We start from the raw sequence: 25,810 nt of genomic DNA on the forward strand, positions 1-25,810 counted from the left end.
ACGCCTACGCTGGGGGAACCCTCTATAGGAGGTCGTACTTGTCCCCCTGGCTAAAGTGCGTGACTCCCGGGGAAGGTGATTACGTTCTGCGCGAGGTCCATGAAGGAATATGTGCAGCACATGTGGGGTCTAGGGTGTTGGCCAAAAAGTGCCTCCTTTTGGGCTATTACTGGCCCTCCGTCTTCCGAGACGCAGCAGATCTGGTCCAAAAATGCCGAGCTTGCCAGGTGCACGCTTCGCTGCGCCATCAGTCAGTTCAAGAAATGGTCCCCATTCATAGTCCTTGGCCCTTCGCTCAATGGGGGATAGACCTCGTGGGTCCCTTCCCCCGAGCCCCGGGAAGGTATGAACACCTCGTGGTGGCAATAGATTACTTCACGAAATGGGTGGAAGCAGAACCCCTGGTCTCTATTTCTGGAAAGGCAATTCAGAAATTCTTCTGGAAAAATATAGTTTGTCGCTTTGGGATTCCGCACGTCCTGATATCCGACAATGGCCGCCAGTTCGCCGAGAACCCTTTCCGGAGCTGGTGCTCTGAGCTCGAAATCAACCAACACTTCACGTCAGTGGGTCACCCCCAGGCCAATGGTCAGGTGGAGAACGCCAACCGAACTGTCCTGCAAGGGTTGGAGACTAGAATGGAATCCGCCCAATCGAACTGGCTGGATGAGCTTCCCAGTGTCCTCTGGGCTTACCGCACTAAGCCCAGGACGGCCACCCAAGAGACCCCATTCTCCTTAACTTACGGAGTAGAGGCTGTGGTGCCCGCGGAGGTCGGTCTTCCCTCGCCCAGAACACAGAATTTCGTGGCAGCATCCAACGAGGAAGAGCTCAGGTACAACTTGACACGTTCGAAGGCAGGCGTGAGGAAGCGGCTGTCCGAATGGTTAAGTATAAAAGCCAGCTCGCCCGCTACCACAACGCCAGAGTGAGGACTACCCAGTACCAGCCCGGAGACCTCGTCCTAAGAAAGAATTTGGTCAGCCGAGCTCACAACTCCAGCAAGCTCGACCCAAATTGGGAGGGCCCCTATAAGATCCTTGAGGTGAGCCGAGCTGGCTACTGCAGGCTTGCCAAGGTGGATGGATCTGAAGTACCTCGTACTTGGCACTTCTCCAATTTGCGGTTGTTTGTAGCATAGGTAGGACCAATGTGTTCACTTGCCTGTTCTCTAACATCTGAATATTTGTTTTCTCATTCAATAAAGGCCCCACTTTGCGATTTCATGTTGCAACTTTACGGTTATATTGTCTCATTTTATACTTACACTAGCACACTTAACGTTCCCTCGTTCAATGTCCTAGTGGGGGGGTAGGGGTACTAAGCCAAGTAAATGTGAAGTGTTCGACCCAAGAGGTCAGCATGGGGTGTGAAGCGCGCGTTCGACCCAGGAGGTCGGCGCGAATGTACTCAACGTAAGTACCCAGCCATGTGAAATGTTCGACCCCAAGAGGTCGGCACGTCAGCCAGAACCAGAGAGTTCAACGCTCGACCCAAGAGGTCGGCATAACTGCCTCGGAAGGTTTATGCACGACCCCAAGAGGTCGGCGCTAAAACCGGGGGGTTCAACGCCCGACCCAGGAGGTCGGCATAACTGCTTTGGAAATTTGATGCTCGAGGATCTAGTATAGTGTTCGGCCCAGGAGGTCGGCATGGGTGGACGAAACTTGGAAGGGTTCTGAAAACTCTATGCTCGACCCAGGAGGTTGGCACGGTTGAGAACTTGGATAGCTCGACCCCAAGAGGTCTGCCTAAGTTGAACCTTCCAAGGCCTCAAAGTCAATGCTCGACAAAGGAGGTCGGCGCGGGTGAGAACTTGGATGGAAACTAATGTTCGACCCCTAGAGGTCGGCACGACAGAATTGAGAGCAGGTAAGAAATACAAAATAAGTTTCCTCAAGTTTTGTATATGCATTTAAAGCCTATCTATTACAAGGCTTACAGAGTCTTTGAGCCGCCTATCTATTACAAAGTGCCCTACCTATCTACCGCAAAATTTCCGAGTCGGCATTTTCCTTCGATGTCTGTTCTACCTGCTGGAGCCCGGAAGGGGGAGCTGAAAGTACATCTTAAGCATGTTGAGAGGCGTAGGGTGAAGGCTATTCAGAACCTCTCCGTCTCGGATGGACCTCCAAGAGCATTTTCAACTGGAGCATGGTCACATCCTTATAAGAAAACGGAAAGGGTTTCTGGAGTGGCCGCCTCTCTAGACCACTGGCTCCTTCCCGGCAGCTCGGCCAGGAGACCCGTCCTCCTCTAAGGGAACCTCCTCCAGCACGGTCCCAATGTCCGTCCGGCGGGCTAGCTCCTTCAGGGGATGCCCCTTGCGATACCCGTCGAAGAGCCAGTCCAGCCTCGCTTCGGCCGCGGGGTTGTAGTCTTTGAAGCTCGCCAAGTCGAGGCCAGGGGGATTGAGCTTCTTCACCTGGTCCAGGGCTCGAGTGCAGCCGACCTGGAGGATGGGCAGGTTGAGGTGGGCGATGTCCTCCTCAAACCGCTCGGAAATAAGGAACTCCCGAACAGCCCTCTTCCGCTCCCGGCTGACAGTGCCGGAAAGCTCGATGGCATGCTCCTCCTTCAGCTTGGCCACGCCGGCCTTCTCCTGGTCGAGCTCCGACCTGGTGGAAACGAACTGGACCTGAACGGTGTCCAGCTCCTTCTTGGCCTTACCCAGTTGGGCCTTGAGGGAGTTTGCCTCCTTGAGGGCCGCGGACAGCTTCTTCTCCGCCTCCAGGTTCTTTTTCCGCAACTTCTCCAGGTCGGGGGATAGCTCGGAGAAGCGGGTCGCCAGGGCGGTGCCAGCGGCGTTGGTCTGAATGGAAAAGAGAACTGGTCAGCACGTCACACCGCCTAACCGAGACGTGAAGGCAAAACTACCCCAGGGGATAGACTTACTTGAGTTTGGGCGGTGTAGTACGCGTCCAAGAGCTCGGAGGGGTTGGCCAGCTCCATCCACCTCTTGTCGCGAGGAAGGACCGAACCCACCATCAGCTCGCGAGCCACCTCGGGAAACTGGGCTCGGTCGTTGATGGAGAGCTCCCAGGACGGACAGAAGCGGCGGGGGTCGTGCATCGTGGGGGCTTGGCCCGGCTTCAGGGGAGCAATGTGGCGGAAGTGCCACAAGCTCGGAGGGGTCGACTCCAGGGCATGCTCCTCGGCGGAGCCCACACCCAGATGGACTGGCCCCCCCCGAGGTCAGCGCAAGCGGAGGGGGCTGAGCTGGAACCACCGCGAGCTTCTTCGCGGGCTGGGAGAGCTCGTCCCCTCGCCCCCTTTTCTGCCCGGCCGCCTTCTTCTTGTTACCGGCAGCCTTCTTGGAGGGGGAGGGGGTTTTCTGCGTTTCCCTCTGGGGGGCTTGGCCGCCCCCCACGGGTGAGGTCGCCCCAGGGCCCTCCTGGGCAGCTTCTGGCTGAGGAGTGGCGGTGGCCTCCTCAGTGGACGCACCCAGCAGCTGGGAGAGTTTCCTCACTGCAACGAACACAACCAGATAAGTAAAACGCCAGGCAGTTTAAGAGAGAGAGGAAAAACCGACATATACTACAAATGCGACAGGGACAAAGCCGGCGTTACAGGTGTCGAGTTTGGGCTGGGGGGTAGCCACCTCCCCAGAGGATCCGGACATCGTCCCCATCAGCCCGGCTGCGGAGATCTGCTCAGTGGAGATCTTGGTGACATCGAGTTTCACCTTGGAGCCCAACAGCTGGCCGAGGGTATCGAAGTCCAGGCCCTCTGGGTAGGGGTCGGCCTTGACTCCCCCAACCTTCCACACATTGGGGGGAAAATGTGTGGATCTGACAAAGAAGAAGTCCTCCTTCCAGTCTTTCACGGAGGAGGGGAGCCCGTAGAACAACTCCTGGGCCCCTTTTTCCCCCTTGGTCTGGGGGCCGCGGCGGGAGAAGTAGTACCACCCCGGGAGGGCGGCCTTAAGAATGAAGGCAGCTCGGAAGAGGGAGAGAGAGTAAGGGATGTCGCAGAGAAGGCAGTAGATCAGGAATCCGGTGATGATCCTGATGGAGGTGGGATGAAACTGTGTGATTCTGAACCCCCAGTGGTTCAGAATCTCGGTTAGAGCTGGATGGATGGGGAGACGGAGCCTTGCGATGAGCTGCTCCCTATTGATGGCTACGAAGCCGGGGGGAGGTCGGCAGGCTCGGTCGTCGGGCCCGGCCAACCTCGGCTCGTAGGCTGGAGGGATGGAGTATGACCTAGCCAGCTCGGCCAAATCTTGGGGGGATAGGGTGGCCTCCTGCAGCTCTGGATAACCATAGAAGAATTCAGGATCATCCCCCTGCTCCGGAGCAGAGGTCCCCTCAGGGGGATCCCTGTCCTCCCCAGCTCCGCCCTGGACCTCGCCGGGGGAGTCGTGGGGGGATTGGGGGGAGGAGGTGGTCGCGGCCTCCTGCTCGAGGTAGGCATCGAGCTCGGCCGCTTCCTCTAGAGCGTGGGCAGAAAAAGGAGGGGATGAAGGAGACTGGGGGGAGGGAGAACTCATGATGACTATGGGGTCAAGGAGGTCGGGGTTAGAAGCGGAGGAGGAAGAAGGGTGAGGAGGAGAAGGCGACGGTGAGGATGAAGGCGAGATGAGGAAGAAATGAGAACTCATGATGACTATGGGGTCAAGGAGGTCGGGGTTAGAAGCGGAGGAGGAAGAAGGGTGAGGAGGAGAAGGCGACGGTGAGGATGAAGGCGAAGATGAGGAAGAAATGAGGACTCTGATGGCTCTGCGACGGGCCGGACTCGGGGGTGCGCTGGAGGTAACGTCGGAATGACCCGACATAAAAAGCAGGAGGTGGCAGAGGGCAAAAGGGACACTGCAAAAAGGGAAGGTGAATCGCAAAAGGGACTTACTGATGATGATCAAGGCAGAAGAAGGACGGAAGGCTCGCCGGAATCTGGGCACAGGACGCCGAAAGTTGCGGGGAAATGGAAATGCAAGTACACAAGGAAAGTGGGAGTGCAAAATGCGCGAGAGGAGGAAAAAATGGCAAATAGAGTCGACTGGAATCTGGTTACCCCTATTTATAGGGGGAGAAATGGGGGGAAAACGGTTGAGAATTTGAACCGACCCCATGGGAATGCATTTAATGCTGGTACGGAAACCGAAGAGACGTGACAACTGAAAGGACGCGGGCACAGCGTCCCTGTGACAGCCCTGTGCCGGAGGTGACCTGGGCGAGGTAGTGCGCAGCCCTGGCCTCCTACGTGGCAGAGGTTGATTAGGTCTGCCTGACAGCCTACCTAATCAAGGGGGCTAGTGCAGTGGCCCCGTTCTGGGCCTGGACACGTGGTAGCCCGGACAAGGCCGAGATGGGCTTCGGCCCTAGGCCCCCGGCCACCGGCCTGGGCCTCGCTGCTAGGGCTCCTGGAGGGGCGCGGGTCCATCCCGAAGAGGTCGGGAGCAACCCCCCTGAGTGCGGGATAGGGGCTATCCCGGGCAAGTACCGAAACGTGCGGAGGTCGGACTCCTTCATAGGTATAAATGATAACACACCTCCACGGTACAAGGTACGCTCACTATAGGCAAATTACTCCCGATTGTTACTACTTCCCGTGAACCCTACTCACCGGAAAACTAACTTGACCGTCGGAGTGCCCTCGGGGTCAACCCTCGGGCCCCCTTTGCTAGCTCATCCTTGATTGTTTTGCAGGCTTGGAACCAGCTCTGCCATCAGCACCCCGAGCTGATCAGGTCAGCTCGGTTCGGGGAAGTTCCGTGCTTCTTCACCCCACATAGAACTTTTTATTCTTTCTTTCATTTACCATATTTTGCTCGGTGAACAATCCACTAGGAGGTACTCGGTTTTAACATCAAAAGCATCCAACGACTCCTGGAATTGACTGATAAGGTACCCGGCCAAAGTCATGTTCAAAGAACCGAATAGACCTGCAATCGTTGGGTAGAGCAAATGGGAGACAGAAATTACAGCAAAGTCATGCACGAAAGTAGAGCAAAATTTCTTGCACGACGAATTAAGTGCTAGTTCTTAGGTAGTCCAAGGTGTTATGCATATCCTCACACGTAAAGAAATTATAATTAACGCGTTAAAAACGCATGTAGTTAAGAAAATAGGCTAACTTAACGACTGTAAATCTAAAGATTACAGGCCAAAGTCATCTTCAAAGAAATATCCCACATAGTTGTGTTTGTCGGATAAAGCAAAGTGAGAGACTTTACAACAAAAAGCGATGACAAAAAGTAGAACAAAGTTTACTGCTCAATGAATTAAGGGCTTGTTCTTAGGTAGTTACCAGTTAGCTAACTATAATTAATAAGTTACAGAAAACGTGTGTATGGTTGAGAAAATAGGATAATTTAGGAATAACAGTCGAAAATTTGAAGTTGCTGATGATTTTGGAGACAGAAGTTGTTAAAATGGTCTTAATCTTGATGTATGTGATAGTTTTTCAATGTTGCAGTCGATTGATCCTATGCAACGATAGTGTCATCGCATTTATACCACAACTCTTTCAAAATTTTCCCTTCATAGTAGGATTGCAAAAGAGTCTAGCCAAATTGAGTTTTGGCTTAATTGAACCGAGTTTCAACTTAATTTTATTAAATTTGAACTCGAATTCGAGCTCGACAAACTCTCAATGTAAAGTTCGAGTTCAATTTCAAATTCAAGTCGAGTCGAACTCAAGGTTGAACTTTAAAAAAATAAAAATAATTATTTTACTTTTTAAAAATGAATAAAATAATAGTTTTCTTAAAAAATAATAAAATACTAGAAAAATATATGTAATTTCACAATCAAAATAAAAAATATATAAAATATATAAAATCAAACCGATTTGCAAGTTAATGAATTGAATATCTTTGAACTCGAGTTCGATGTTGATCGAGTTCGAGTCGAGTTTTAACTCAAACTGCTCACGATCGATTCACATGTGACTCTACTCATATGCATCCTTATTCATAGTATCTTTTGGTCTTGCAATTCTTCATTGACTCTATATACCAAAATGGCATTGCAACTTAGATACATGGAAAATCTAATAAATAATCATTAAACATTGGGTAAATTACTTATTGCCCCTTGTACTTTTACAGAATGCCAGATGATCCCCCTAAGGTTTGAAAATAGCCATATAACCCCCTTGCAATTTTATGTGAAGTGGAAAATGTACGAATTGCATAATCAGTTATGGCATTTATACTAAATGTGCTTTAAAAGTACGTGTGATAAAATCTTAATATCCTTGCAACTCCTTTTTGATTTGTATAAATATTCATTTTATCCTCTTATGATTTTTGTATTTATCCATGTAATTGTTCCATACTTTTATACAAAATAGTTTAATTGTCGATTAATTTAGCATTTAAGTACGGGTACTATTGGTATTTTAACTAATGACGTTACATTGCTATTTTCCATCAAGTTTTCACTTTATATAAAACTATAGGGAAATGATGTGGATATTTTGAAATGGTGGAAGTGTCATGTGATAATAGATAAAATCACAAGAGGTTTATATGTAATTTATATATCCTAAGTCGTGGCAACGAGTTCAAAAAAACGAAACATCCTTGAAGGCAAAGCATAAACTGAATGAGAATTTCTATATGTTCAGGGACATTAATGGATCTCTTTTGCTTGCCAACCGAAAACAGAAGAAAAAGAAAAAGGAAAAATTAGACAAACCTGACGCTAGTCCGGACCAAATTCCTTTTCGGTTTAGGTGCCAAAACTAGAGCAATAGTCATGTTCATATTGACAAGAACATTCTGAAAAATGTATCTACAAAAAAAAAAAAAAGGCTTGCAGATAGAAACTAGAGCAAAAATTAGGCCAAAAGCATCCAACAAATGCTGCAATTGACTCAGGTCTTCGATAAATTCGTTCTATAGTGCTGCTGTAATCTCGTCTGCTACCAAACATGCATTTGTCTTTTTCTTATTTGGATCTCAGCTACCAGATTTTAAAAAGCAAGTTTTCGAATATAAACCGAAGGAAAAGTCATGCACGAATCAGGACTCACCGGGGTACAAGCTTATTGCTCCAAATAAAAATAGTTGCACGTCCACATTGATACCAACAATGTAAACAAGTGACAATATATTTCATATTAAAACTCAATTACTTTATTTACTTTATTAGTAGATGTTAGAGGGGTAGCGTCCAAATCCTCTTTCTCCTTCCTTGCTTTTTAAATTTCACCCCTTTCTTATTATAATAAAAAAGGAAAAACGAAAAAGCCACCAATAAAAGTCTTGAAAGTTACGGACACAGGATAGCCACATATTTGCACTTAAGACAGAGTGGGGTGCGCGTTACCCACTTGGTCAGTAACTCACTCTTTTAGTTATGGGTTTCTCTCCTTCTTCAGTTCTTCTTCTTCTGCCTTACCATCTATCCAGCCACCAATCCATCTCTCTCTCTAGAAATTTCACAGCCCAGATTTCCTTTGTTCCGCTAGTTAAGTCCCCAGTTGTACATCAACAGAGTTAGACAAAACAAATTTCTACTTCAAAATGAATTAATTTTCAAAATTGGTCAAGGTCCACTTTATTGTTTTAAAATTTTGGTAATTAGTAGAATTTGCAAATTTAATTTCTTCTTGTATACCCTATTCAGAAAGCAATTGAAAGATCAAAAGATTTTTTTGTTTAATTAATCTAACCATTCATGTTCATTTGATTGCTTGGGTATGGTGCAGCAAAGTACTTCATTGCTTGACACATAAGATTACTTGGATATGTATGCGTGTGTACGTACACATATTTGTTTGTAATATTAAGGGTTAATTACATTTACCTCCCCTGAGGTTTGACCAAATAACGAATCGATCCCTGAGATTTGATCAAATAACAAAAAGGTCTGTAGCGACCCCACTTCCCCCTAAGGCGAACCAAAGGGTTGGCGGGCTGTCTGCCCAACTCTCGCCAGGAATCACGCAAGCATTCTAACCCAAATCCTTTCGAATAATAACCTAATCTATTACAAAACAAATTTTCCCGAATAATATCATCACTAAAATCACATTAACTTCAGAGATAGCAGTGATATAAATAGCCAATTGAGGCTCTTAAACGTCCCACGTGCTACGTACCAAGGTATAAAGTCGTACCAATCCGGATAGATAATTACATACATCATTAATACAACCTTACAAGCCAAGCAATCAAATTAGGGTTTGCACATTTTCCAGTTTCACGTGGCAATCCAAAAGGGAAGTACATTATCCCAATTAACACATTACAACCCACAAAATAAGTCATAGTATTCGAATACATTTCAAAAGGAAAACATAAATAAGTATCCAAGCTTTCAATTCCCGGAACCTGTTAAGGAAAACAATAAACGTGGGGTGAGTTAAAACTCAGTGGTGCCCCAAAACATGCAATCACATAATATCAAACAGCGGTTAATAACTTAGAAAAATTTAAACAGTTAGGAAAGCGTATAACAGCACAAGGTAGGATACAGGGGCTCTCAGGAGCCATTTTCCTCGCTTGATCACCATTTATCGTAGTTGACCCTCCGTCAACTCTCACTACTTATAATCCATGTAGATCCACTCATTTTAATCCTAACCCGTCACCGTTCATACCCCTGTCCCGGACCCGCTCACCGACTAAGGACGCAGTATACTCGAGATATACCCGTAGATGATTGGTCGAGGGATTCACCCAACGACATTATTGTAGTTAGATTCACGCGTCGAGGGATTCACCCAACAACGTAACTACATTTAGATTTATGGTAGTTAGATTCACGCGTCGAGGGATTCACCCAACGACGTAACTACATTTAGATTTATGGTAGTTAGATTCACGCGTCGAGGGATTCACCCACGACGTAACTACATTTAGATTTATGGATTCACGAGAAAATGATTCACGCAAGTCACCACTCGAACTGCTAGTGCGATAAAGTACACACTGCTCACTTCGATGGATCAAAAACTAATTTTGCAAATTATCACATATTGAGTCAAGGAAGCACTTTAACCAGGTAAGCATAGAACAGGCAGGGACACTCACCAAGAGTGAAGTTCAGATGTCAAATTGGGAATCGAATTCCGCGTCCTCGCAATATCCTAAAACACAAAATTTTGAAACTATAAGTTTCTATTCAGTTTTTAAGCTTATACACATCGAGGTATATCTGATATATTACTAGTTTACTTTCCCTTAGTAAATTCAAGAATCTACTTAGGTTGAAACTTGGCAAAAGTAGTAGAAATGTTTCTTATAGTTTTCCTTGAGATACTTTTCTTTATGAGAGAGTAACTAGTATTATTTTTTTTTTTTTGAAATAAGTTGACAAACCTCTTAACGTCAAGGTTAGGAAGATACTTTGAACATTTCTTTAAAACTATGGTTCTTGCAAAAATTATCACTAAAAACTATTTTACCTAAAAAAATAAGGTTTCTTGTCGAGCAAGTTTCTATGCTTTTAACTAAAATTATTAAAACTCGTATTTTGGAACTTTTCCTATAGTTAACTAGCCAAGAACAATTTTTAGAGGAAAGAAAAGGAGTAAAACAAGGCTAGAGTTTTAGAAACTAGGGAAATCATTTTCCAAAGGTAATAAGGCTAGTTTAAACTTAAAGCAAGAAATATCGAGTTGGCAAGGTTGAGAAAATCCCTACATGACGTTTCTAACATTAACATACAGTGCTAGATTTTTATCGCACTCTACTAGAGTGAAGATATATGTAAATAGATTGTTTTAGAACTTTTCTCAAGTTCACAGGACCAAAACGGATTTCCTACGATTCCGATTTATAAGCCCGTAATGTTTCAGATTCATCAATATAACAAACCAACATTTCCAATAGAAATCTCACTAGGGTTTCGTCAATCATTAGCCCTAGGTTTCAATAGGTTCATATCAAATCAAGAATAAAATAAATGACCAAGGCTTCATCAATCATTAGCACTTGGTTTTAGCCAACTCAACTCAACTAAATAAAAATGAAGGTAAGACCTCCAAGAAATTCTAGCAATTAAATTTCATCACCCAATAATACTTATAAAATCATTCAAATGGCCAAGGGTTTCATCAATCATTAGCCCTTGACAACATCAATCACTTCCAACCACAATTCAATCAAGAATTTAAACCACAAGTAAGCTAAAAGCTCGATCCAAATCTAAATTCAATTTCACAAGAAACAGGACATTCATACAAAACAGTCTACTTTGAGGATTCACAGACAGCAGTACACATGGAGGAAAAATATGAAATTTCTACAGAACAAAGACCTATGATTCTAGTTTCAAATGCCACTGACGGCGCCTCAAACGGATTTTCCTACACCAAGATATAAACATTTTATTGAGACTGGCCAGGGACATCCGAAAATCTGAAATTTCAAATTTTCACTTGTGAAAACTCCTTTTTTCTCTTTTAACACCAAAATGTTTTTATTCAAACCATCCATACATTTCTTATAGAACTCCAAAACAACATATTCCAGGCATTTCCATCCATCATGATTCAAGGAAAAATTACAAACCAAGCTAAGATTCCAACTCAACCTTTGACTATCACATAAGAAATTCCAGCAACTAATATACTTTAGATCAAATTTTCCTTTGGTTTAAACATGGTGTTAGGTATTCAAATTCAGCATTTAACACTTAGCTAGCTAGTAAAAATTTCCACTTCAAAACTAGATTCATTCAGCAACTAAAACCATCCAGAAAAATCCAGAAATTTTGTCCATCAGCCACGGATGAGCATGCATGAAGAGATGTTCTGTTTTCATTTTATTTTCTGGGTTAAAACATGCTTTTAAACTCTCAACTCCCTCGTGCAATTACTTAGCTAGAAAATAAACATTTCCAGTTCAGAAATCGAGTTCAAACAACAACCATTAACATCAAAATTTTCTAAAAATTTTCCTGCTTGACTCGGATGAACATGCATAGGCAGATTACATTTTTATTTTATTTTTCTGGTTTAACTAACTTATTAACTACATGCAGAGCCTAATTAACTTGTTATTAACTATCTAAGTATGGTTATAAGCTCAGAATATCTAGATTAACCAAGTAAGGTTGCATCATTCCTAATTAACTCTCGGCAAAATCAGAAACTCTTCCAGCATTTGCTTAGTCACAATCCAATTTTTTTCTTCGGCTAAACCTTGTATTTTGCACTTAAATCTCACACGTACAACTGCTGAATTAATTATCTATCATTTCCAGACCAGAAATCAGGTCGGCAACAACAATATTCATCCATAACTCCAGAATTTTGTGCAACTACTCTTGGATGAGCTTGCATGTAGCAGATTCTGTTTCATTTTTATTTGCTAGCGTAATCCAGGCTAGTTAACTTCATGCATGACTTTATCATCTTGTTTTCAGGTGATTAAACACAATTACAAACTCTGATCATCCCAAAATTAACGAATTAAGGCTGCAAATTCCCAGCTCAAACTCACGGCAGTACCAATTTTTTTCAAACCAATTTCTGGTAACTTAATCCTTTATCCAAACATACAACTCTTACATGCATGCCTCTAAACAGTCTCATCTACCCATAATCAACTAGTTCAAGTCCAGATATTACCTCAACCTGGAGTTCACACACACGGCTGGCAGCAGAAATAATTTTCCTCCTTTCAACAGCCCAGAAATGGCAGACCGCTATCTCTCTCTCTCTCCCTTGCTCTGGCTTGCGGCTGGATGAAGGAAATTTGGTCTCAAGCTCTTCACCAGCTCACGGATGGAAGGCAGAATGGATCGCAAGTCACTCTCTTCCCTCTCTGAGTTACGGACAGAAAGAAAAGAAACAAGAAGCTCGGCTCCCTCTTGCTCACTCTTGTCGATGGAACCGAGGCTACAGCTCTCACTCCCTCTTGCTCTCGGTCTAAGGCAGAGGAAGAGGTGAGGTGTAGTTATGGTGAGGGAGAGTAGAGGCTGTGGTGAAGTTTTGCAGAGAAAATGAGATAGTGAAGGGCGGTATGTCGGTATTAAGAAGGAAGGAAATGGTTTGCGGTTTGTTTGTGCAGAGAAGGAATTGGAATTGTGGCTTTAGAGGTGAAATAGAGAGAATGGTATTGTGGTGCCGTGGTTTAAGGAGCAGAGGTTTCGTGTAAGAATCGATTGCGTATAGAATTGGTGATAGTTGCAGTGATTTAACTTGCGGTCAGAGGGTTTGTTTGGTTGCGGACTGGGGTGAGTTGGTGCAGTGAGGAAATGGAAATGGTATGCAGCTGAAATGGAGGTGTTGGTTCCTTTTGTGATTTGCCGAATAGGGAGGTTGATCATAATAGGTTGTCCGGCAATTTGGTTTTGAAATTGCATGGTGATTTTTGGAATAGTTCAAGGGTAGTTTAGTCCTTTCACATTTTCACCAATTATCTCCTTGGGTCCTTAGTTCTAATTAAATTCAAAGTTTACCCCAAATGTGATTTAAACGTCGAATTATACACTAATCCTGCAAGACTTTAATTATCGTAATTTTCATGCCTTAAGTATGTTTGGTATACTTGTATCATGTTTATCTAAAATTTATTGGCTTTGTCTTAAAGTGAAAATTCTTATTAGTATTTAACATTAGCAACTAATTGGAATTAATCATTGGAGTTTAAATAATTTATTTTAAGATAATAAGGCTACCGACTCAAGTATCATTAATTTAGTATAAAGGAATTTAAGTATTCTAACATTTTATGTTAAGGCGAGAAATTTAATCTAACCCTAAAGATATAAATTTAGTCTAACAAAACCAAGAAACTTCATAACTTAGGAAAATTATACTATTTTCACATAAACCTATTTTTACGTACTTAATTGCGAACAAGTAAAAGTAATGCTAGAAATTATTAAGGAATAAAAGAAATGCAAAAGAAATATGCACTGGCTTATATATCTATTTTCAGGGTTCTCACAAGGTCCCTCAACCGTTAGTCTTTGTCGTTGACTGTTAGGGTTAATTACATTTACCCCCTTGAGATTTGATCAAATAACGAATCGATCCCTAAAATTTGACCAAATAACATATTCCTTCCCCACACTAACTTCTGTCACTTATATGTAACGGAAATAGCCAAAAATCTAAATAACCCTTATTGATTTCCATCAAAATTTTAAGGATTAATTACATCTATCTCCCTTGTGGTTTGACCAAACTACTTTTAAATCCCTGTGGTGTGGTAATATTACATGTAACTCCTTTTTAAGTGATCTCGTCAAAGACACTTAAATAGAAGTAATGAAATATCATATTTACCCTCTTTGTAAAACTTGTAGTTAGAGAAAACTTACCGTTAAAAAATCGAAGGTGGTTTCAATAATAACGAATTAAACTAAGAGTTTATTACTTAAATAAAACAGTTTTTAACCAGTATAAAAGAAAAAAACCAAGCATGTAATAATCAAACTTAATAAAATATGCGCATAAAGGAACAAAAGAAAGAAAATGAAGAAAGAAGAAAAGCTTAGAAAACAAAAAAGAAATTAAAATGTGAAAAGCAAAGAAAGGAATGGAAAAAAAAAGTAGAGTGAAAAAAGGAAATCGACAATTGAGCGATGAAAGAAAATTTATAGAAGCAATGTAAAGGTTCACTCAATCCACCACAAAAATGAGACGGACATGATTTTCAAAAATGAGACCATTACCGGATTCTCAAATATCCTTTGACTACTTAATCGGCTATGACAAAGTGTTTTGTGTAGAAAAGCCTTCTGCTAGTTTGGTTTTACAATGGGTTACTAATAAATAGAGTAAAATGTCAATAGAAATCTGGTACTTCATTTATATAATATAGGAAAAGTATAAGGAGCTGGTACATTATGGAAAGAAAAAATGCGTACTACATTTTCAACCCTCTTATTCGCTAGAAATTTTAAATTTACTTTATCTTTTAAATAAATTATTTTTTGAAAAAATAGGTACTTTGTTCATATAATTGGGAAAAGTCGTAAAGCACTGGTATTTTATGGGATAATGGGTATTACCCCATGTAATCCAAAATTTGTCACACTATTTCACCAAATTACAAAATACGTGTATGGCAAATTTTGCATTACAAGGTCTATCAAAATTTACTCTGATTTTATCTGTTAAATAAATTAATAATTTGTTGGATTCAAAATTTTATCTGTTAACCAAAATTTTTTTCTGAAAACACAAAAATCGATAGGTCAAAAATTTGATGGAAATCAATAAGGGTTATTCAGACTTTTGGCTATTTCCGTTACATATAAGTGACAGAAGTTAGTGTGGGGGAGGAATCTGTTATTTGGTCAAATTTTAGGGATCGATTCATTATTTGGTCAAATCTCAGGGGGTAAATGTAATTAACCCTAACAGTCAACGGCAAAGACTAACGGTTGAGGGACCTTTTTGTTATTTGGTCAAATCTCAGGGATCGATTCGTTATTTGGTCAAACCTCAGGGGAGGTAAATGTAATTAACCATAATATTAAACACTGCGCCTCTGGCATCACTAGCCGCGCCACATGACTGCAGTTGGGAGGAATGGATGACTCTGATACTGATGGTTATGAACCTTCAAAATTAAGAGGTAACTATTGAGGTGAAAGAACCCCTCCTTTCTTTCAATTATTAATAGGGTTAAAAATAAAAAAAGTTTCGTGTGGTATATTTAATATACAAAAAAGTTCTCCGCAATTTCAAAACATACAAAATGACACTTCATATTTTAAACTAAATTATAAACTAATAAAATTCGTTAAACTTAACAAAAGTGACGGACTAGGTTGTTAAATTTACTAAATTCCGTTAAGTTTACCGTTAAATTTACCGAATTCTGTTAAATTTTTCGTTAAGTTTAACAAATTCTGTTAGTTTACAATTTAGTTTAAAACATGAGAAACATGAGGTGTCGTTTTATATGTTTGAAACCACGGGAGGCTTTTCTGTATATTAGGTATAGCATAAGGAGCTTTTTTGTTTTTAACCCTTATTAATAAAATTTAAGGGGTTTTGCCAAAAACAATAATACAATAAAACCCAAAGTCTTGAATCCCCTGCCTCCAGGATCATAATAATATAGCAGCAATTGGCTACTTATAGTACTTTTCCAAAATTATTTGTGAGAAACTAGAAAATATTGGCATTTAACGGGGGACAATATATCACGAAAAGGAAACTTGAGTTTAGCAGATGCAGTCAAAAAAAAAAAAAAAAAAAACTTGAGCACATTCAGTTTTCATTTTTATTGGGGAACACAATAAAAGTAGTAGTTTATTGAAGTAGAAGTACAACCCAAAAAAAAAAAAGAAAAAGAGGGAAAGTTATAAAAGGCTAACTTCCCAGTACATGGGAAACACACAAGAAGCCGATATAATTTTCAAGCTGCAGCTGGAAGTTATGAATGAAATACAATGTTAAGAAAAGACGTCCAAAGGCTTGCTCCTTAAATTAAATTCTCTCCTTCAGCCAAAAAGCAAATAAACTTTTTGAAAAGATGGATAAAAAGGTGGGTAATGGCACCGTTAGAGCATATAAGATGATCAAGAAAACAAGATAGGAGAAGAAGATATGCGAAAGAACTTTACTAACCTGTCAAAGAAGCACTGGAAGAAATGGTTTATGCGGTGGCAGTCACAAATGATCCGGGGGATACACCAAGAGCATAAATCTATTGCTTTTGTTGCCTTTTTGTTGGGCTTGTTTCAGTTTCAGGTTCTCAATGTCTTTTGCAGAGGAGGCCACGCTAGGATTGGTGCAACTGAGGTCAATCAGTTGGAGGGTGGAAATATGTCCTAGGCTGGGTGGAAGTCGACGAAGATCAGGGCAGTGCTTAAGAACAAGACTTTTCAGTACGGGTAGATGATCCGCGGCTGCAACATCCCAGCTCGACAAACCTGTGCTTCCAATGTGCAGGAATTGGAGGCTCTGAAATCCCCCACTCTCTGTTCGCCACCTATCACCCTTAAACGCATTGATTTTTAACTTGAGAACCTCGAGATTCGCCAGCTTTCCTAAGGTGGACATTTGATTCCAAGGCAACAAAGTCTTTGACAAAGTCAACATTGTCAACTTGCGGGGGAAATTGTGTTCTTGTGGAAGTCTTTTCAATGGGGAGGACACATATTCGTTCAATAACTTCAAGTTTTCAAGGAAATCTAATGCACAGAGGCTTTCAAATACGTTGGATCGGCCATTGGCCCGAAAAAGTACGGCCAATTTCCCACAAATGGCCAGTTTCTTGAGCTTGGGAGTCCTTTCAAACAATTCTTTTGTGCAACTCTGGGGTGAGATGGAAGACAAGGTTTGAAGATTTGCATTTACCAAGGTTTCACATCTAGGTGTTGTGGGGCAGGGTAAAGAAGTGGATGCGTTTGTATGCAAATGCCTTAGTTGTGGCATCTTCCATATGTCTGATTTGATTTGAAGAGTACGTGCAGTTGTGTCTACTATAAGAGTTTGCAAGCTCCACAGTGTAGACATTGCAGGCGGAAGGATGTCAAGTTTGCAAGACATGGAAATGTACTTCAAGAGAACTAGTTGACACAGATCAGGGGGAAACACAGCAAATCTCAGTGACTTTGCTTCCAACACTCTAAGCAATTTGAATGCTCTTGGGATAAGGGAGACATGTTCAGCATCCAATGCAGTTTCTTCCTTGGCCGAAGTCAAGAAAGAGCGAAGAGGAGCATCAGAAGGTTTTTTAGACATATAATCCATGACATTAGCATTGATGCACAAACGACGACAATCATCCAAGGTTGGGCTCTTGGATGATAAGATTTCCCGGTCATCCTTCTTAATTTCATGGAAGATGTTTTCCTCCTTGCCTTCCTCCTTGCAGAAGTCACGCAAAGTGTCATGGACACGACAAGTTTTGATTTGGCCATTTGACCTCCTCTGTCCCACCATAACTAGATTCCTGTCAACAAGTTCCTCCAGATATTCCTCTGCAATATCCTCCAAGTTTAAACCTCTTTGCTGAGGCACAAACCCTTCAGCGATCCACAATCGCAACAACTTCCACACAGGGATCTCAAAATCCTCCCTGAAGACACCAAGATAGAGAAAACAAGGTTTCAAATGGTAAGGCAAATGGTTGTAGCTCAGTATTATAACATCCTTAATATGCTTTTCATCCCTGGAAATGTAGTCATTGACACTGTCAGCAACTCGACTCCACCAACGAACAATCTGCCGGTGTTTAATGAGAATACCTGCAATCACCGCTATTGACAGGGGCAGTCCATCACATTTCTTTACCATATGCACTTCATATTGTTCCACTTCTTCGGGGCACTTGTTCTCACCAAAAACCTTTCTCCGTAGTAACTCTCGACTGGCATCAAAAGTTAGAAAGTCCAAGTGATATGGCTCAACTGGATTTGCATAAATAGCCACGGAGGTGTTTCTAGTAGTAATCAAGACTCTGCTGCGCTTCTTATTATTCGGAAAAGCTACTTTGAGTTTATCCCAGTCCTCTATCTTCCACACATCATCCATAACTATCAAGTACATTCTAGTCTTCAATTGTTCACGAACATGTTCTGCTAATTTTTCTTCTGGCATATTTTGCGCTTTCTTAGTGAGATGGCCAATAGACCACAGAATATTGAGGAACACCTCAGTTCTCTCAAATTGCTGAGAAACATAGATAAATGCACGGGTGAAGAAATCATACTCAATTTTTGGGTCATGTAAGACTTTTTTGGCTAGTGTCGTCTTCCCCAGCCCAGGCATACCAACTATTGATATAACCTCGAGGTCTTCTGAGCCTCCTTGGAGACGTTCCATCACTGCTTTTGTTGCATCATCAAATCCAATCACATTATCTTCCTCAACTATTGGGGCCTATCAGATGTAAGCATGTCAAAACTACATAGCACGATAAGGAATGATCAAGACAAGTGGCAGAATAATGACAGGAAAGAGAGTAAAATTTCATTTTTTTTTCCTGCCAAGATACTGCATCCTTTATTTGAAGGTAATTTATGCATGCTGTAACCGATTTGAAATTATGTGAAAGTTCTCCCACTCGAATAACTTTTTTTCATTTGCTGTCAATAGTTTCGATCTATCCAGAAAAATTGTTGGACTACGAACGTGGTTTTGATCCAAAAGTCGCCTTGATACTTAAACCTAAGCGCTATAGGAGTTCTGTTTTATCTTGAAAATCAATATTGACATCTATACTACCATAAAGGTGTGGGGATTAGAGAAATTGCCAAGATTATGATGAAATCGGGGTGCTGTCTGTTGGATTTCATCATAATCTTTGGAATTTCTCGTGGGGGGTATACCTTCAACTTGATTTTTCTTTGTTTATAGATTGGGTTAGGGGTACCAACGGGTTGGGTTTGGATCCAAACCCGATAAATTTTTTTCGGGTTTGGGTTGAACAATAATTTCGGTACCCGAACCTGAATCCGGACTTGTTTACTTTTTATCGGGTCCAAGTTGAAAAATAATTTCGATACTTGAACCCAAATCCGGACCTGTTTACTCTAACAAAAACGGGTCGAATATGGAATATAGGATTTCGACCTGTATTCGACTTGGATCCGAATAATATATTAATAGTTATAAAATATAAATATTTCTAAATACATTCTTTTACCAAATTATCAATTTAGTAATGACTTTGTAGATTATTTTGTGGTTAGTTTTGGATTGACTATTGCGAGTTATTTGTGATTTGGCTTTGTAATTTGATTTGTTTAAATTTGGAGATTGGATTTGTGAATGGTTTTGGATTTGATTTTGGAATATTTAAATTTAAACCTTTTAGACCCAGACTCGAACTCAAACCTGACCTAGACCTGTCAGACCTGATTTTGAGACTCTAAGATCAAGATTGGTTGGGTATACGGGTCGGATGTGAATCAACTACATAAAAACGGGTTCGGCCCAAAATTTTCAATTTTAACTCGAACCTGACCCATTGACACCCCTAGGTTGGATTAAGCGGGTTGCCCATATTTTTAGGCATGCAAACGGCTGTTTTTGGAGTACTTTTAAAAGAAATTTTATTATATCTATTTATTAGAAAGAATATATGTAAGATAAAAAGATGATTGGAGAGCATGTTTAAAGTTCTTTAAAAACAAAATTATGCTTCTATGATGGGAAAGTACATAAAATTCTTGTTATTTTATTACTTTGAACATGTTTCTTATTATTTTATAACTTGTTGACTATAGCCAATCATGATTATCCAAATGAAACCACCAACTTTAGTTCAATTGTTACTAAAGCAAAAATGTTATTTTTTTTAAATCTTTTTTAACTTCAGATTTTAACAAAATGTGTGACCTCCCCTATGTCAAGTTGAAGGATGTTGCCCTAAGTGTCTTTACAGTCTGTAATGTTTGGCGATATATTTAGAAAAAGTGGTTGCTAAGTATATAGGGATTAACAAAAAGAAGAAAAAAAAATGGAGATTGACTAGTTGTTTGCTGGAGAAGTATAAAAAATAAATAGATAAATCTAGGTTTAAATAGGATGTAAAAGAAAAACACAAAGACAACGTAGTAAATTCGACATCCATGTATTTTTTTTAAAAAAAAATTCCAATAAGGGAGCAGTGGAACTTAAAAAGTTTTGGGGACATTAATGTATGATTTTTCTATACTGGGGTAAGAAAAAGTTTTTGAAACCTGAGTTTTTTGGGAGTTTGTCTAAAACTTTACTATAATGCACTGTAGAAGTTTTTGAAAAAATTTTGTAGAAGTTTTTGTAAGATGAAAAACTTTTTTGTAGAAGTTTTTGAAATGTTACTGTAGACGTTTTTTGGATTATTTTTAGAGGTATTTTTAAAACATATTTTTGAGTATTTTATAATTTATAATTTTTGTATTTTTAAACATTTATGCATTTATAAATATTTAGAAATAAATATATTTATATAAAAATATATAAATGTATTATATTATATATAATATGTAATATACATATATTTATAAATATATAAATGTATAATTAATATAAATGTATAAATTATAAATGAATACTATATAAATGTATAAATTATAATTTATAAATGTATATGATGATTATGTATAAATGTGTTAATATAATTAATATAAATGTATAAATGTATAATTAATATTGTTTATAATTTATAATTTTTACTGTTTAAATATTTATATGCATTTATGCATTTATAATACAATTATAAATATTTATAAATAAATATATTTATATAAAAATATATAAATGTATTATATTAAATATATTACATAATATACATATATTTATAAATGTATAAATGTATAATTAATATAAATGTATATATTATAAATGAATATTATATAAATGTATAAATTATAATTTATAAATATATATGATGATTATGTATAACTGTATTAATATAATTAATATAAATGTATAAATGTATTAATATTATGTATAAATGTATAATTAATATTGTTTAAATATTTATGTATATTTATGCATTTATAATACATTTATAAATAAATATATTTATATAGTTATATAAAAATATATAAATGTATTATATTAAATATAATACATAATATAAATATATTTACAAATGTAATAATTGTATATTATTATAAATGAATATTATATAAATATATAAATTAATATATTATAAATATATAAATATATAATGTTATGTATAAATGTATTAATATAATTAATATAGATGTATAAATGTATTAGTATTATGTATAAATGTATAATTAATATTGTGTGTTAATATTATGTATAAATGTATTATGTTATACATAATACATAATATAATTGTATATAAATATACATAAATATATATATATTAATGCGTAATATATATAATATGTATTATATATATTAAATATATTATATATAATATTTATATAAATGTATAATTACATATTTATATTAATATTAATTTATATGGTATATAATATTTATATAAATATATAAAAATATATTTTAAATAAAATAAAATATTTATAATATGTTTAAATAAATATATAAATATATAATATTATAAATATATAATATATATAATAAATTTTTGAGGGTGAGGGACTCAAAAATTAAAAAAATTTTTTTGAGGTTACCGGCTGCGCCGGGAGAGGTGGTGGAGGCGGTGTCTGGTGTGGTGGGTTGGGTGAGGGAGGAAGAAAAGTTTTTGAGAAATTTTTTGTGTATAGATTTTTGAAGTGTGTACGTAATAAATTTTGAAAAGTTTTTTGGAGTTCCTGTAGCAAAAGTTGTTAAAAAACTAGTAGCTAAAAAACTTGGTAAAAAATTAGGGTGCCAAACAGGCCTCAAGGTTTGCTCGGAAAAATTGTTCAAAAGAATAAAACGAAGATAACTATTTGACATTTAGCTATGACTTCTATACACTGCATAAAAGAACAAGACCATAAAATTTATGGAGTAACTAACCCTTACTAGAGTACTATTAAGATAATTCATTGTTTTTGTTAAAAATCAGTATATTCAACAAATTATGAAGGTCATACATGTATCGAAAGTGCCTCGAACATTGCACAGTTATAAAATCTTATATCTTTCTATAAGTGGTCGATCCTAGTGATGATTCTATCAATTATTTTCAACTAATTAGACATGATCACATCCTTAAAATCTCACATTTTAAGGGACAAATCAAAATTGGTTGTGACATGTCAAAATTCCATATAGATAAAGAATCAATAACCTGGTTATACAAGTATTTTTTTTTCAAAAAATATAATTTTTTATTGACTAAGAAAATATCTAAAAATGCAGTAAATAGCAGAAAATCAAAAGGTCATAGTTTCATTTTTTACCTGCTTTTTCTTTGCATGTTCATTGGCTGCGTCCTGGATTTGTGCAGCCTCCAAACGAGGCACTCTCTGGCTCACAAGAGTAAGCTTCACCCTTCTACTGACTTGCTCTATTTTCTTCCCCAGGTCTCGAAGCTTGCTCCCATATTTAACTTTTCCTCTAGCCTTCTGCGTCGAGGCATGAACGATGTACTCGTCGATGACATCCTCGGTTTCACCGACCACGCTTTTGAGCTCCCTCCTCAGCGCCTTCAGGGCCTCGGTGTTGCTGTTCATTTCTGTGTAGTCTTTGACGAAGCCTTCGAGAATCTTGAGCTGATCGAACAATTTCTCAAAATTCTCCCTCACATCACCTATTAAATGGGCGTTACAAACCGGTATTTGTTTCAGGTTTTCTAGGACAAAACTCACAGCTGCTTCTGACATGATCTTTCTCCCCGGCCGGCCCTCTAGATCCTCTCTTTTTGCCTTCTTTTTTTCTTTCTGATCCACCAAGATTTGATGAAGTTACTAGTTGTTCTGGAGATTAAGCAGCAGCTCAGTTGGACTTAAATCCTCGGAGCCAATAGATAGGTGCTAAGTTCCCCAGGAGTTGACTGACTTGGCTCAGAGTTCCTGGCCAAAGACGTTACTCTATAATGGTTTTTTTCTCTATTAGGAACCAAAAGTCGTTTTCTTGCATTAACATTTGGGATAATTTCAGAAGCCTCTCCTGAGGATTGTCATAATATCATTCAGCTCACATAAAGTTTTTAAAATCTCACTTGGCAAGACTAAATATTCCTATCAAAGGTTACATATTGATAACATTACCCTCATTCTTAATAACTATTTAACCAAAAAACCAAAACAAAATAAAATTTTAAAACCAAAAAATGTAAATTAAAAAAAAAACAATTGTTAGCTAATAATGGTTAATATTTCTTTACATTGGAGTCGTGGTGGAATGGTAAAGGATGTGGATAAATTAAATCTAATCAAGATCAACCATTTAGGAGAATTTTGGTGAGTAATTAACACCTTAAAAAATTTAGTGCATAGTTACAATTAAAGAAGTTAAGATATTTTTTGGGAAAATATGTTTCAATCCATGGTGTAGTTTAAATTGTATTAAAAACTAAAATAATCTCTTCATCCACATGAATTTTTCAAGGTGTAAATTTTGCTTTTGTTCCAATACAACTAAAATAAATAGTTTATGTCAAGAAATTTGCACCTTATAAAAATTTAACCTTATTTTATTTTTTATTATTGTTATAAATTTCATATATAGAATAACATAAGGGTAGTATTGGAACAAAAGTTTTATCTTTCTTGTATTTCTCCAAAGGGGTTAAAATATTACAAGAAATGACAATCAAGAGAGATCGATAAGTGAGATTTTAAAAACCTCAGGAGAGCTAAGTGATGATATTATGAGAAATCTCGTGGGAGGTTTTTGAAATTATTCCTTAACATTTCAAGTCTCGTTTTCACGTGTATTGCACGTGAAATAATACTCTTTTAAAAGAAAAAAAAATGAACAATTAAAAGTTAGTTTTTACTTACATCACACGTTAATTAAAGGTTAGATTTTTCGGTAATTAACAGGAGAAGAATAGTAGTAAGACCATTGGAAAAATTTTATTTTAAAGTTACAAATTTAATTGTAACACTCATTTTTGGACTGATTTCACTGTACATCCCTTCACTTACACCTGATTCTTACTTGCACCCTAAAATTTTTTTGAACATGATCCTGAATTCTCGAATCAATCCCATTCTAAGTCTAATATTAACACCGTAAACAAAACTAATAGAAGTAATTAGCACGCATGTAACACATGTATCTAGCAATTGCACATTTGTAAAAAGGACTTATTACACTTTGCACCCCTAACTTATATATGATTCATCCTTTGTATTCTGAACTTCAATTTAGGACACATTGCAAGCTATACTCTCAAATCATTCTTACTAGAGTCCAATGATTAACATCAAATGCAAAACTAATAAAAGTAAAGACATCTTTGTATTCTATTCTTAGAGATCTCCATATTATAAGTTCCTTGTCTTTGTCAAACAAAATTGAATAAAAAAAATAAATACATAGTGGATCATAAATAACATCATGCATGTTGTAATGCTTCAACTGAAGTTCTTGTTCTTTAACTGTATGTTAGCTGTTTCATCATCCTTCTTACCCATAAAGTTTGTGCACAAATTCCATATATTGAGGGCATAGCTCGGGGTGAATCCACTAGCAAATGTTGGAACCAGATGAATCCACTCATCTGTATTTGGATTGTAAATTATTTGAGATAATTTTGTGAAAAAGTACTGTAGTACTTTTTTAATATGATGTATGTGAGATAAAAAGATGATTGAAAAATATGTTGATGATGCAAGCAAATCAGTATGTGTAAATAAGGTGTAAATAAAGTGAAATAATTGACAATCCAAACACTGGCATTTATCTTCCAAATACAAATGACTAATACACTTCACTAACCTGGTGTTTGGCATATCTCAAGAATTTTCTTCTAAGGTTAAGTTTGGATATGTTCATGCTCAGAAGATTTCAACTGAAATCATAGATTTTCTATTTTTTTTTGTCGGCTCTCTTTTTCTTTATCAGGCAACTAGAGTTTTTTTTTTTAATTTATTTAAATAATGCTAAAACACATGACATAAGACCAAATTATCGCTACACTTGCACTTTGTCTGCAGGCTCCATACTTCTGTGGATTTTGCTCGTGGTATTTACGATTGGACTCAAATAGGACCAATTTGAGAGTTAGAATATAATATGTCAAAAAATGAAAGTTAGGGTACAAACTGAAAATTGGATATGATTTAGGGATGCAAAGTGAATAATTCCTGGTACGAATATGAAATTGCTACACCCACGCGTTATGTGCATGTTCCTTTTTGTTAATTTGTCTTATGGTACTAAAAATTGGACTTAAATAAAATGGATCTCAAAGTTTAAGGTACAAAATATTCAAATTTAAAATTTAAATTATGAAAAAAAATCAAATATAAATTAGGGGTTGCAAAGTGAAATTGCTTCCTCAATTTCTTGTTGGCATATTGAGTGTCGTAAAAACGGATGGCTGTGCTTAAGATTTAGAGGAGTAATGTATAACAAT

General features: G+C 38.4%; 1 protein-coding gene across 2 annotated transcripts; it reads right to left on the minus strand.

Annotated features, from left to right (window-relative positions):
* Positions 1-9,002: 9,002 nt before the first annotated feature.
* LOC113716607 (putative late blight resistance protein homolog R1A-10) lies at positions 9,003-23,270 on the minus strand. 2 transcript variants are annotated; one of them, XR_003454158.2, is made up of 4 exons: positions 22,683-23,270; positions 16,492-18,750; positions 9,986-10,041; positions 9,003-9,283 (listed from the first exon to the last, which is right to left on the minus strand). XR_003454158.2 is itself a non-coding variant. In XM_027241006.2 (3 exons), exons 1-2 carry the CDS (start codon positions 23,103-23,105, stop codon positions 16,534-16,536), a joined length of 2,640 nt encoding a protein of 879 aa, XP_027096807.1. In that variant the 5' UTR covers positions 23,106-23,270; the 3' UTR covers positions 9,003-9,283; positions 16,492-16,533. The 2 variants fall into 2 exon arrangements, 1 of the variants encoding a protein (XP_027096807.1); XM_027241006.2 differs by lacking the exon at positions 9,986-10,041.
* Between the last annotated feature and the right edge of the window lie 2,540 nt (positions 23,271-25,810).

This window comes from Coffea arabica, chromosome 11c, assembly GCF_036785885.1.
Source record: "Coffea arabica cultivar ET-39 chromosome 11c, Coffea Arabica ET-39 HiFi, whole genome shotgun sequence".
NCBI classification, from domain to species: Eukaryota; Viridiplantae; Streptophyta; class Magnoliopsida; order Gentianales; family Rubiaceae; genus Coffea; species Coffea arabica.